Below are 14,369 nucleotides of genomic sequence, written 5' to 3'. Positions count from 1 at the left end.
TTGTAGTGAAATAACAAGCATTAAAGAACTGGCCATTTAAACATTTATGGATACCTACCCACATCTACGTCATTCAAGTTACATAAATACAAATACTGCTATTAGTTTCCTATCTTTTTTAAAACAAAAATGTTCAACCAAATGCTTTTGCTTCTCAAGAAATCTTACATTAAGAACATTTACCACATCGGATGGGATAAAGACCATATTAGGCTCAGATATAGCTGAATGTCAACATTTAAGAAAAAAGAGCAAGTTATCAAGCTATTTACCATTATCATTTAATTATATAGAATTGACTGTCTTGATTAAAGCCAAAATTTGCCTCAAATACATTCACAGAAGTTCAGTTCAAAAATATAAGCCTAGCACTGGCCAATGCTAGGTATACAGGTGACTACCATCTATAATGAAGAAGTATTTTCCCACTTACAACCAACACGATTACTTTAAAATTAAAGTACAAGTAGAACCACAATTTAAAATGTGATAATTCTTTTCCACTGTATAGGAGTATATAAAAATTGTACAGTAATATGCAAAACAGAGACCATGGGAAAGAGGGTTCATGTGTTTTGGCCACCACTCCTCCTTTACAGTTCCAGGGCTAAAAACAGGTCAGAGGAGTGGCTTCTATCTGCGATTCACACAATTCACAAAACTAGGATACGCAATCAAATAAATATCCGTATAAAATCAGAAAATCAAGTTCCATGAGATGTGACCCTCTCTTCCAGATGACACTGGAAGCCTATTCAGAATAACATGTTAAAAGTAAAACCAAGAATTTCTTCAGACTTCACATTTTTCCTTCCCATTTAAACGATCAGATTAACACATGAAGAACCCATCTTTTCAACAGTCTTTGAGAAAATAATAATCCTAAAACATATCAGTCTGCAACATAAAATTCATTATCATACACTATATTAATGTCATCAGGAACTACTTCAGATAGGAGTATTCAAAATGTTCTGAAGACAATTCACTATACGTGAGCCCCATTTCAGCCATGAGTGCTCACATTATTTTTAAAACATTAAAACAGGGGCGCCTGGGGGGACTCAGTCGGTCAAGCTTCTGCCTTTGGCTCCGGTCATGATCCAGGGGTCGAGTCCCGCACCCGGCTCCCTGCTCAGCGGGGAGTCTGTTTCTCCCTCCCACTCTGCCCCTCCCCCTGCTTGTGCTCTCTCTTTCAAATAAAATCTTTTTAAAATTAATTATAATAAAATAAAATACTAAAACAGGTGTCCTTCCTCTAGGACACTCAGCCGCTGCAGCAGCTCAGTGCTACAGAGCCCCGGATCCAGGCCGATCGAGGCCAGCCCCGCCCCGCGGGCACGGGGTGAACAAGCCTGAGGAAGTGACGTATCTCTCCATGGCTCAGGCTTCTCATCTCTAAAAATCTGATGACAAAATGCCCCTTTTGTGTCAGAAAGGATTAAGTGAGAAAAGTGTCTAGCACTATCAATAGAATTTGGTTGCCGTTACTCTATCATTAATTATACACGTTTATTTTAACATCAAATCTTGGTGGGGGGGGACTATTCTAAAGGCAATGAAAAGTGTGGATTCTCATCTGATTATATGTGCCTGGAGCTGCAGCTGTGAGCAAGGTGTGAATACCTTTCCGGAAGCGCCAAAAGGAGGCTGGGCGCCTTGTGTGTTCCCATTTGGAAAAAGCCCATGCCAGGACCGCATTCCTCTGAATCAACTTTCATCTCATTCTTAACGGATGAGGAGCATTTATGATCTGCTGACTATCAAGGATCTCCCACTAAGTCTGTTGTCCCTCCTGTCCTGAGGAACTCGCCTGAGTTACAGAAGGTCTTTTCTCCTTCCCTTTTCTCGCCAGTGTGTCCAGCCCTTTTAATGAAGAAAATATACCCTTCTTGTCTCTTCCTCGCTGGGTCAGTGAGAGTGTTCTTTTCCGGAAAGCAGAGTCATCTCTAGAACATACCTAATTAAAAACACAGTTTTAAAAATCTTAAGACATATTATTTGGGGTGACAGAATTAACCATTGCCTGAACAGAAGTAAGCCCTGCTTGCTGTAACCATCATGTGCTGACCAAAAGCTACTGCATGTCTGACATACCACACGTGCATGCACCATTTGGCTACCTCTTATCTGGACAACGCCAGCCTAGTTACAGCACTCAGATCTCTCCAGGGTGCGCAGTGGGGCCGGCAAAACGATCTGCAGAACCCCCTAGGCTGGAGCTCTCGTACTAGCCACAGAAGCCAGCCACCCAGGAGCCACTGTGGAAAACCCAGTGGGGCTCTGTGCAGTACAGACAAAACCCCCTTCGCTCAGCCTTTTCATTCTTCACACCCTTGTTGCTGTTCCTCAGGGATTTCCACCTTCCTGACTGTAGGAAGTGAAACAGCACGGAAGATACAGATGTGCATATTTCATAACCGTCTATGAGGAGCTGGGTTCCTAGAAGGGGTGGCAGAGAAGCCAGGACTCTCTAGAGCAGGCTGCCTCCCACTCTCCAACCCCACAGAGTCTGCCCCCCCCAGGGGGCGGGGGGAGCCCCTGGGCAGTGCTGGGTTAAATCCCTGGACAGCTGAAGGGCAACCAGCTGGGAAAAGGTCAGTGTCCGCAATCCTCCCTGAATGCCACAAACAGCCCTTCCCAGGAACTTACCAGAGCATGGAAAGAAGAAACAGACAAGATGCCCAGCCTGCCGAGGGCCAGCTTGGAGGGGCGGCTGGCAGCAGCGAGGAGGCTCTTGGGGTTTGGCAGCTCCCCACCTTGTAGGCTGGCCAGATAGCAACGCATCCTAAACAGATCCATGTGAAACTTCTCCAGGTTCTGCTCCCATTGCTGGATCTGTTTAAGAAAGAACAGGGGTAACTGAAATGACAATGAGAAGTTTTCATGGGTCCAACCGAAAATATGATCCCTTTCACAAACTTCAAGGAACAATCTGTTTCAGCTGGTGCTGCATGGTTGAAATGAGCCTTCCCTGCTCAGCCCCTCGCAAGCCCTCCTGCCCAAACACAGTGGGTCAGACAGCACTGGACTTCATCAGGATGGCCCAAAACAGAACAAAGCCGGTGGTCCCAATCCAAAACCACACCAAGACTACACGACCTCTGGAGAACTCCAGCACACTAAGCCGTGCCAACTTAAGGCAGGATACACAACTATAAGTCAGTTACTTCACTTTAATTTCCCTACACTTCGCCAGCCTCTGATCTTAAACCAGATTAAGTGAACTGCACACAAACAGATGCTGCATAATGGACACCGTGTCTTTACGTTGCCATCCGTGCATTCTGAGTAAACGACTCAAAGTAATAAGAAGCAAATGGGCTTCAGGGGTAAAAGGCAAATAGAGCTTTTACTCCTATTTTAAGTGTATTACAGAATAATCGCCATCTATACATCTGAATGAAATTATAACGCATTTTTACACCACTGAAATGACTATGTACTTCTTCAAAGCTGAAACTGTGAACTGGTAAAGACAGACAGTCAAATTCTGAGGGCCACTTTCCCTCCTTCCACGGATCAAAACACGTTTACATGTAAGTATTACCTTTATTTAAAGATAAACCAAAAGGTGAAGAAAGCTCTAGAAACTTGCCAACACAGGGATTCAGCAGCAGAGTGGAAAGCTGGCCTTCCAACGGTAAGAACAATCTCCACATTCCGGAGAAGGTCTGCAGCGGAGGCTTGTCATGAGATGCACATGTCATTTCACCTGCACCAGCTGCATCGCTGGTTTGGCCCTGGTTAGCCTCCAAGCAGATTCTAACTCTTCACGGCAAACTTCCCAGGTCAATCCTTAACTCTGGATAAGTGATATTTTGAAGGATCTCCAACACTGAACACTCTGGTCCTTTCAGTCTCTCCTGAGAGAAAAGCAATACAAACTCTGACTATTCCTCACCGCCCCCCCGCCGCCACCCAGGTTCTCTGGATCGATTTCGTAGGAAGGTCACCCTGCACCTTCTCTACATGGAAGAAATACAATGGCTACCGGATCTAAAATGATCTGTTGATTCATCATGGTCTGTCAGCAAAACAACAAATTCCCAGAGTATACCAAAAATTCTCAATCTCCGCGGCAAATTTAACCTTGTGTAAGCTTCTGTACATCCGTATTAGCGACGTGATGGCCACCTGGCGTCAGCCTTTTAGGAATACTAGAACGACCTGTTGGCTTTTATCAATAAACCTGTCCAGGCCAGATACGTGGGGAATCTACTCATGAAGTGTGAAGGCTAGGGAAGTTTACATTTCAAAAGCAACTCCAGCAATTCTGGTTCATAGCCTTAGTGAGGACCACTGCTCTAGACCAACAATCCAGTCCAAACCAAAACTGCAAATCTCTTCTTGATCTTGCCAATTCTAGATTCCAGAAGTAACAAATGGCTAGTATGCAACCATAAACTGACACCTACCAGAAGCTGTAAGCCATAGGGAAAACTATACTCCCAGTTCTGCCTCTCAAATATCTTCTCTAGGTGATTCCTGAAAATCCACCATTACAGATGCATTCTTTTGTCTTCTAATAATATGTAGATGTTTCCAGATTGGGTAGTGTATTAAAGCGTATCCCTCCTTTATGCCGCCACATGAAACCGTTTTTACAAGATAATTTCTAGGGGCTGTGTTGCGGATGGAAGCATCAGAGGACAGAAAACCAACCAGGCATTGGATACCACAAGAGAAAAAAGCCCACGCCATCCATGGAGTAAAAAGACAAAAATACAAAGTAAAACAAAATCCGGGTCTATGCCAATCATGAGAGATCAGGGAAGATGACACTCATATTTTCACTGAATTGTGCAGTTTACAAAGTATTTTTAAAGGCGTCACTTAATGTATTTATGTGACCACACATCAAAACATCACTGGAAAGTAAAGACCATTCCAGCCCAGCTTTACACAGGCAGTCTTAAAATCTTGCCAGAAACTCTGTGATCATCTTCAGCATGCCTCGACATCTCCACCCAAAACTTGGGACAAAATGCAGGTAAATGCATGAGAAGAAAATGGATTCAAATGCTAATGTCATTTGGAAGGAAGAAGAGCTCGGGGGACCCAGAGAGCCTAAAGCAAACCTTACAGAGATGAAGAAGTTCATTAACATATGCAATTATGTTTCAAGAGAACTAGAGTTTCAATCAATACTGTACATGGTAGAGGTCGAAATTTAAATTTAAATTAAAAACGCAAATGAGAAGGGACTTTATGACTTCTCCATTCCAACAATGCTTCCCATGTTCATCCTGACTCAAGCCTTTGTGATGGCTTGTACTATATGTGTCAACATGACTGGGCCACCGGGTGTCCAGAGTTGTGGTCAAACATTATTCTGGGTGTTTCTATGAGCGTGTTTTTGGATGAGAGTAACATTTATTTATTGTTGTTGTTGTTGTTGTTGTTTTTTTTTTTTTTTTTACTCAAGCACTGCTAGTATCTATTGGTTTCACCCTGGAAAAGATAAGCTTTCATAGAATAATTACTTCCTAAAGTTCATCTTTTTTTTTCTAAATCAACATACAATGTATTATTTGTTTCAGAGGTACAGGTCTGTGATTCATCAGTCTCACACAATTCACAGCGCTCACCATAGCATGTACCCTCCTCAATGTCCTTCCCCCAGCCACCCCATCCCTCCACCCCCCTCCCCTCCAGCAACCCTGTTTGTTTCCTGAGATTAAGAGTCTCTTATCGTTTGTCTCCCTCTCTGGTTTCGTCTTGTTTCACTTTTCCCTCCCTTCCCCCATGATCCTCTGTCTTGTTTCGACGTGGATGGAACTAGAGAGTATTATGCTAAGCAAAGTAAGTCAGAGAAAGACAAATATCATATGATCCTACTGATATGAGACATTTGAGAGAGTAACATTTAGATGAGTAGGCTGAGTAAAACTGGTGGGCCTCACCAATCAGCTGAAGGCCTGAACACAGACCAGAAAGGCTGACCCTTCCCCAAGGAAGAGAGAATTCCTCCCACCTGGTGGCCTTCCAGTTGGGATACTGGCTTTTTTTTCTGACTTTGGACGTGAACTGAACTATCAGCCCACCCTGGGTCTCGAGTCTGCCAGTCTTAGAATGGGAACAGTAGTATTTTTGAGTCTTGCTGATGCTGCAGATCTTGGGACTCGTGTGTCTTCACAATCACGTGGCTGTGTTTGTTATAATAAATCTCTTTATACATATTCTTTCATACATCCTACTGGTTCCATTTCTCTGGAGAACCCTGAGTGATCCAGCCTTCACCTCCACAGATTTCTATAGCAGAGTCGGTCATCATCAGCCACACAGTTGCTCCATATTTAAAGACAGTATTTCTCAGTTTTGAAGGCCGTGGTTCTTTTAGAGAGGATTCACCAATGGAGGTTAAATGAGGATTTGTGGTTGGAAAAGAAACAATGAAATATCTGATTTTTCTTTCGACAGACTCACCGAAGCTGTAGAGAAGGAACTGGGAGAATACTGGGTGAAAAGTACGGTGAGGACATGGATTCAGATGCTTGGGTTACTTGGAGGGAAGAGGGAAGCAAAAAGGCTGACCCACAAGCTCAAACAGACCTCGTGACATTGAGAAAGTCTGTGAACATATGCGGTGAGCTTGCTCGGGCAACAGCATTACCACAGCTTTGTTTCTCAGCTGAGGAAACGGAGCCCCCAGAGGGGAGTGACTCGCCCTTCCAGACTAGCAAAGGCCCAGAGCAGATCCTGAGGTGAGCAACACGCGGGAATGAGCTTCTATCAAGCACTTACAATGCAGCCCCTGAACAACGTCTATGCACTCTCTGAAACCTACTGCAGCAACTCTCTTGTAAATGTTCATCTGTCACCTTTATTTCTCCCCACAAATCCCCAGGTGTTCAACATGGAAGGCTGTAAAACTATCTACTTGGGTGTCCTATTCCTGCTGAACATTTTGTATTTCAGTCTTCTACCAGCTTTGATGTACAGAGCTCGGCCCAAGTTTTAAGCTATGTTTTTAAGATTTTGAGTGAGAGAGAGAGAGAGAGAGAGAGAGAGTGAGAGAGAGAGAGAGAGAGAGCATGCACAAGCAGGGGGAAAGGGCAGAGGGAGAGGGAGAAGCAGACTCCCCACAGAGCAGGGAGCCCGATGCCACACTCCCCGAGATCACGACCTGAGCCGAAGGCAGACGCTTAACCAACTGAGCCACCCAGACTCCCCCAGACTTTAAGCAATGTTAATGAAAAAGATAAAGATATTTTATAATTACCCCTCAAAAGATGAATAAAGTAGGAGATAAAGATACATTTTTACAAATGTAAAGGGAGAAACAGAAGACAGTTTTGTAGCTATTTACAATTCTACTTCGGGAAATTTCCATCAACCATCATCACTAATACAGTAATGTTACTTAACATCACATTAATCAGGGAATTTCTGGAGATTTTTTTCTGAACATTATCAAACACTAAAATGCCCAAAATCAATTCCCTTAAACCAAGACTGTTTTTCCTTTTTTCTTTCTCTAAATTCCTTAAATACTCATCATTGTCCCCAGACATTTCTTTATTTTTTAAGATAAAAATCAGGACATGAAAATAAACATTCAACTTCTATGTAGATTGAGCTTTTATTCCTTCTAACATCCTGCACAAAACAGAAAAATGACATGAAGAAAACTCACTCTAAGGAATTAACTTCCACTGCAAAAGAAAAACGTACTAAGAACAAAATTAAGAAGGAAACCTCCCATTTTTTAAGCAATGTCATGAAAACAGTGCAAAAGTTTCCCCTCTATTGCTAATACGCTATAGTTATTTAATGAGCTCAGGTTATGGTCTGCTGTAGAAAGTGGGGGAGGGGGGAGGAGAGGAAGCCCAGTGCTAAAAATAACATGAATAAGTGATACATAAAAATGATGACAAGCACATTCCTGCCACACCCAACACCCCTAGAAAAATATTTTCAATCATTTAGTCATTTGATCACAGTATTTGGTCATTTTTCCCTTACAAGTTCTGTCCCAAAGATTCATTCGTTTTTCCTTTTTGGTAAGTAGTATGAAAACCTCCCATGCAGTTATTTTCCAAGCACTACAACCTACCCTTCTCAGAAGAATCATCTAGTGACACAGATTACACTGAAGTCAGCTAGCGGTTAGAACAACCAGCTAAAGTTTAGAGAATGTGTTTTGTTTTTCCCTCTGAGATAGATTTCACATGCCACAAAATTCACTCCACTTTATAATAAATACACTTCCCATCAAATCAAGCCTAAAAATCCAAGTTATGGAAATCATTTAAAAACTAATTTCGGGGGGCAACTGGGTAGTGCAGTTGGTTAAGCCTTTGACTCTTGGTTTTGGCTCAAGTTGTGATCTCAGGGTCGTAAGATTGAGCCCCACGTCGGACTCCATGCTCAGTGTGGCATCTGCCTGAGGTTCTCTCCCCCCTCCCTCTGCCCCTTCCCACTGCGCACTCTCTCTCTCAAATAAATAAATCTTTAAAAAAAAAAAAACAACTAATTTTGGGGCACCTGGCTGGCTCAGTCAGTAGGGCATACGACTCTTGATCTCGGGGTTGTGAGTTTGAGCCCCATGATGGGTGCAGAGATGACTTAAAAATAAAACATATACACACACACACACACACACACACACAAGATAAATAAAAACTACAACCGATTTCAATTTTATACAAAACCATTCATCACATGATTAATCAGCAAGCAAACCACAATCTGATTCATTACTGAGAGGCAATACAGCCCAGTGGTTAGGAATGCTCATTTACGGTCAAACCCTAGCTCTACCACTTGCCGGCTGTGTGACATTAAGAAACTTTTTTAAGCTCTCTCAGGGTCTAGTCACTCCCCATCAAATGAGTGATACACACAACTTTACCTCACGCGGCTACTGTGAAATCACACATGACTGTGGCCTGAGATAGGAGCCCTGATAAATCAGCTCAGGGGCCATGAGGATGGGGAGTGAGGCCAAAGAGGGGTTATGTTAGCTGGGAATGAAAAAGGGAAGCCCTGAAGGAAGCAAGCCCAGAGCTGGCGTTGAGCTGGGGTGGGGCCCCCGCGGAGGAGAGCCCAGTGTGCCACAGCAAAGAGGGCGGAAGACACAGGACCTCCCACACTACTTCGGGCAAAGCACCGGGGATACAGAAATGGAAAAGTTACGGATCCTTTAGGAGCTCGTATTTTAGAACAGGAGCAGCCTTAGACACAAGCGGATAATTAGAAAACAATGAGCTGAGGGCAGTAACAGAGACCCCAAGAATTAGGGGCTATAAAGAGGTCCCTGCAGGAGTGGCCAGGAGGGACGTCAAGGTCAGCTCCTTGGAGGAAGTAACCCCTAAACCCTTCATCAAGGATGAGGAGGGATGAGCCCAGTGAAGGCCAGGGGGTACCCAGCATGTCTGTACATGATGCGTGGCCTACATGGGACTTCTCAGCCTGAAGAAAAAACCCAAAGAAAGGGATGGAACCTGAGGGAAATTTGGCACTGCTGGATAAAGGTAGGAGAGCGTCAGGGGCTTTTATCTTACAAGCAGTAGAAGCCACTTAAAGGATTTTTAAACCGGGCAATCACAGGATCAGATCTGCTTTATAGATGCATACACTCCGACTTCGTATGGAAGACGCATCTGAGGAAGGGGAAAACGGACCGCGTCTGCAGCGGTCCAGGGAAGGGAGAAAGACAGCCCAACGTGTCCTCCCTCTCTCACCCACACACCGTGTGCCTGAAAAATCAAGCTGCCAGGCGGCACCGCGGTGTTTCATGCTGCCTTCGCTCCCACGGACCTTTGGCCTGGCATTCCCTTCTCCATTCCGCCCCTGATTCACTCCTCACTCTTCAAGAAGCAATCCAGGCAGCCCTCCTACAGGAAGTCTTCCATGACTACACAGGAGGCCAAACTTCCCGTTTTGTCTTCCACAACACTCTGGAATATCATTTACTCTGGATTCACTAAATTATGTTGCAATGATACGCTTCACTGACTGACGCCCTGCTAGACTGAGAGCCCTGAGGGCAAAACACCATCTTTGAATTCCCAGTGCGTGCACACTTGCCTGGCCCAGACAGGCACTTACTAAATGTTCACTGAGCTAAACGGAATGCCCGGCCTCATCGCCTCAGACCCCTTTCACCAACACCGCCCTCTCTCCAATGTTTTATTCCCCAAATGGCTTCCCACACTCACACTCCATATCGTATTTTCCTCAAGGCTTCGTTCACTTTGTTCCCCTGCCCCCCACCACAGTGTCCAATTGCCTAGATTCAATCCATCCTCTTTACCAGTTTGAAAACTTTAAATATTTAAAATGAAGCCCACATTTCCCAAAGCCCCAAGCAGCCCCGAGCCCACAGCCCCAGCCTGCTGCTTCCACCATATCCTCTGCCCCATTCTGACTGCCTCCCTCCACCCGGGGCCTCGTGAACCACCGTTGGGGGGGCGGGGGGTGAAGAACACACAGAACGCATCAGGATGCAGGGAAGCCATCGGCGGGGGGGGGGGCGCCAGACCACCGAAGAGCGGTGAGGTTTTGTCCCTGGTCTACTTGTTTAAAATAATAAACGGGAAGGAAAATAAAGTACTAACTGGACTTAATTTACAGCCCTTCCTCCCTCAGAACTTCAAAAGGAATCCAACATGTGGTTGGCCGCACGGTCTGCTCCACACTGGATGTGTTCAAATGAAAACTGCGTCACCCTGCCCGCCCCCCAGAATCTCCAAAAGGCCCTGGGACAAGCCCATGGGACGGTCTCTTTCAAGCAGAGCATGGTACCGCGCCGCGCTATGAAGCTCGGCCGTTATTACTAGCCGAGCGTCGTTTTATCTTTTTATTTGGAAAGGGGGCATACAATGATCTTCTCCACCCAAGCACTTCAAAGAAAATCTGTCCCAGAGACTTTATCGCGCATGATGTAATGTACTCTGTAAGTTCTGCTCTTACTAGGCTATAAATGACTCTATCTGTGGTTCTTGGGGTGTCTGGGGGGAAAGCGCCACATAAGTATTTTCTTTTATGTAAAATAAAATAGAGTGACGTTGCAAGTTTTAAGTGGCAAGCGGAGAAAGCACGACTGCTCTTTTAACGAAGTTTTTGAAAGGTAGTTTAGAGAAAACTATACAGTTACGGGATATTCGGGAGACTGTGTCCTTACTGGTCTTGATTTGAAAGTACCTTTGCCTTTGTACCTTCGCCTAACATTCTCTAGTCAAAGATCATCTCCTAAAAATAAATCGAAGCGTCTTTTTTATGCCCTTTACGTTTCATACTCTCTGTGCCTGCAAGTCGGGAGCTAACAGCCCTCTTCACAACCAGCGGGCAGATCAGCGAAGGATACTGAGCACAGCAAATATAATTCGTGGCACCCACCACAAAGACCTCTGGGAAAACAGGACTCAAAGACAACCCTAAGAACTGCCGATATGGGGGGGGCCGTGGGGGGGGGGGGGGCTCAGTCGGTTAAGCGTCGTCTGCCTTCGGCTCAGGACATGATCCCCGGGTCCTGGGACCGAGCCCCGTGTCAGGCTTCCTGCTCAGCGGGGAGAGTCTGCTTCTCTCGCTCTCTCTCTCCTTCTGCCCCTCCTCACTGCTCGTTCTCTGTGTCTCTCAGGTAAATAAAATCATTAAAAAAAAAACAAAACTGCCAATACGGTGAGGAGAATATTTTCAGGTGGAATTTCTAAAGATCAATCCCAACTGTTCCTTATCAGAAATGTACAAGCGCAACATGAGAAGGCAGCTGGGTACATAGGGGCAAAGGGGAACCAGGGAAGGGGCGAGGGGTCAGGGCAGGGCGAACTGAAATGAAAACTTTAGTATCAGGACAGCATGCCTAAAATAACTGAAGATTCTGACAAAGAACGCATAATGTGCTGCAAGTAATAATCCAAAGAGCTTCTCTTCAGGCCGCCCAACCATCAGAGACCCTTGGATATCTGTTCAGTTTATGGGAAAGGAACTCCCCTCCCACAGACATCATTAATCAATCATTCGTCAACTATAAAACACACTTAATGAAACTGCATTTCATGGAATCAAATCACATTGAATGAAAACGCGTGTTTTAAAGTCTGCTTGAACCTCCTGTTGCCATAAAAAGGAAAAGGGAACCAAAGGGGGTAGAGGTGGGAGGGCAGGCTTAGGAGCCTCCGAATGTTGCCGGATTTCCCTTTTCTCTCCCTGGAACTAATAAGGACCTAAAGACTCCAAGGCGGACATCCCTTCAGAGGACGAAAGTATGGCTTCAAAGGTAAGTATCAGAGCGCCAACAGAAGTTAAAACTACATTTCCTCCCATATGATCAGCCCGAGATTGTTTTATTGGAGCACCATGAACACTGAGACACGTGAATCCACGAGTTTCTGCCTCTGAGGACAGACTGACTATCGCGGCTCCAGGATTCTGGAAATTCAGGACCACACATAAGCCGCGGTACAAGGAAAACCAGGATAACCATTTCTCCTCCGTAAGCTTTCTGGTTTGCCAGGTAAACTTGACATAGCATCACATCTCTCCACGCCACACAGACCGAAAGCCGGGTGATGGGGACTGACCTCGGCACCTAGCTCTTCCCCAACAGGAGCCGGGGAGGCTGCTCAGTCAGGAGCAGGGGGATGGCAGAGAGGAGGCAGGGTGAGCTCCTGGGGGCTGCACTTCCTCCATAGTGGTGTTCCTGCCAAACCCCCCAACACCTGCCGTCTCCCCACCTTCTGCCTGGCAACTCCTTTCTCAGGTCCTTGTTAATTGGTAGTTCGTAGTTTGCTAGCAGGTACCCTTTAGATAAAGGGCACATTCTGTTTGAGAACAGTTCAATTCAGGAGTGTAGAATACTCGGAGATTCTACAGAATGACAGAAATTATATACTCTGAAATACGTTTTCCGTATAAATTGGGAAACTTGGGTTGCGTCCCTCTGCACCAGGCCCTGGTAACCCCACATCCAGACCAATGCCATCCCACCAACTAACGGCTCTCCCTGTGTCCACCTGTCCTCCAAGCCACTGCCTGATTAATCTTCTAAAGAGACGACGTTCATCCTGCATTTAGGAAGAGAGATGCTAGAACTTTCACGGCCACGTGCCTCAGGGCTTAGGGTGCATGAGCAAAGGAAAACAGAGATTTAAAAGCTGCGTCTCCTCCTCCAAAATGCAAAAGCACACTAACTAGCTATTTAATTCTGATATGAATGTGGAACTAGACCAGAGAAAGCTATTCTCCTCAGCACCTTACCTGTTATAAACAGAAAAAATATATATACCCTTTTTTTTTGGAATCCACAGATGTGAATAGTTGTTTCACACCAAACCGTACTTCCCAAAGCCACCCTCTGTATTAGAATCCTCTCTAATTATCTAGTGGTTTTATAATAAAAATTTTGGTCTGAAAGGGACAATATATGAGAGAATCAGCCAGCAAGAAGGAACTAATCAATATTACGGAAAAACGACTTGGTCACCAAATATTCCTTTGGATATATAAAACAACCAACGGCTGTAAATAAAGTCTATCACATCATCGACGTCACAGAAGTGCTGCCATTAAGTTCTTGAAACAAGAAGCCACAGAAATGATCTCCCCGAGATGGGTATAAGAAACATGGCCACCGTCTGCATTCAAACTCAGATTTTTGCTGCGAGTGACGTGAGCAACGAAAGAAAACACACAGATAAGTAGTACCTGGTTTTCTATGGCCTTCCTGCTCTTCGGGTCGCTCACGATGGACAGCTGTAACTCAGCCATCTTCTTCATCTTGCTGTCCATATCTATCTTCTGAACGAGGTTTTTGGTCTGGTTCTTCAGGAGCCGAACCGTGTCCTCTTTCCCATGCTTCTTTGCAAAAAGGGATGCGCAAGCTGAATGGATGGCAGTGACCCAGTTTTCCAGATCTGTCTGGCTAGTGGCCTAAACATGGGGGGGGAGGGGGGGCGGAAAAACACCTATTTGGAATTGTTTTACCACAAAGTACTGTACAGAGTGGGAGGCTGGGCTTTGATGTGTAGAACTCAAGAAGTACCTTCACCTCATAAAAACTGTTTCATTTCAAAGACACACACAACCACTCAGCTCCGGTTCACCGGCTGCCTTGACTCCGGAGGGTCTGAGACAGTGCCCAGAGCACAGCAGAAATAATCACGTAGCTCCAAACAGGAAGGATGACAAACTACAAACAAGCCATGAGCCAAGAGCAGAGGAGTAATACAAACGCCAGGGTACGGCCACTTAGCTCAGTGTCGTCACACGATGCTGTGCTCTAGAAGGTGCTTATCTTCATAATTTTAATAGGGTGAGAAAAATATTAGGGCTTAAAAAGTTAAACTCTGAAACCTGGATATGAAATTTCATCAACAGTGTGAACTCAATGATGAAATCAACGAAAGCGTTTGGGGGGATGT

At 45.0% G+C, this 14,369-nt stretch overlaps 1 protein-coding gene across 14 annotated transcripts in view; it reads right to left on the bottom strand.

Moving 5' to 3' along the window:
- The window catches only part of TIAM2 (TIAM Rac1 associated GEF 2), a 224,380-nt gene that overhangs the window by 80,404 nt on the left and 129,607 nt on the right, over positions 1–14,369 (bottom strand). For all 14 annotated transcript variants that reach the window (XM_025866368.2, XM_073894136.1, XM_073894128.1 and 11 more), the window contains 3 exons: positions 13,654–13,878; positions 2,653–2,838; positions 1,814–1,960 (listed from right to left, as the gene is read on the bottom strand). In XM_025866368.2, coding sequence (XP_025722153.1) covers positions 1,814–1,960; positions 2,653–2,838; positions 13,654–13,878 — 558 coding nt within the window. The remainder of the gene's footprint in view (positions 1–1,813; positions 1,961–2,652; positions 2,839–13,653; positions 13,879–14,369) is intronic.

Source organism: Callorhinus ursinus, unplaced genomic scaffold (assembly GCF_003265705.2).
Source record: "Callorhinus ursinus isolate GAN/ISIS: 27379988/994484 unplaced genomic scaffold, GSC_fseal_2.0 scaffold6, whole genome shotgun sequence".
Classification (NCBI taxonomy): Eukaryota; Metazoa; Chordata; class Mammalia; order Carnivora; family Otariidae; genus Callorhinus; species Callorhinus ursinus.
This window is presented reverse-complemented; position numbering and strand designations above follow the sequence as displayed.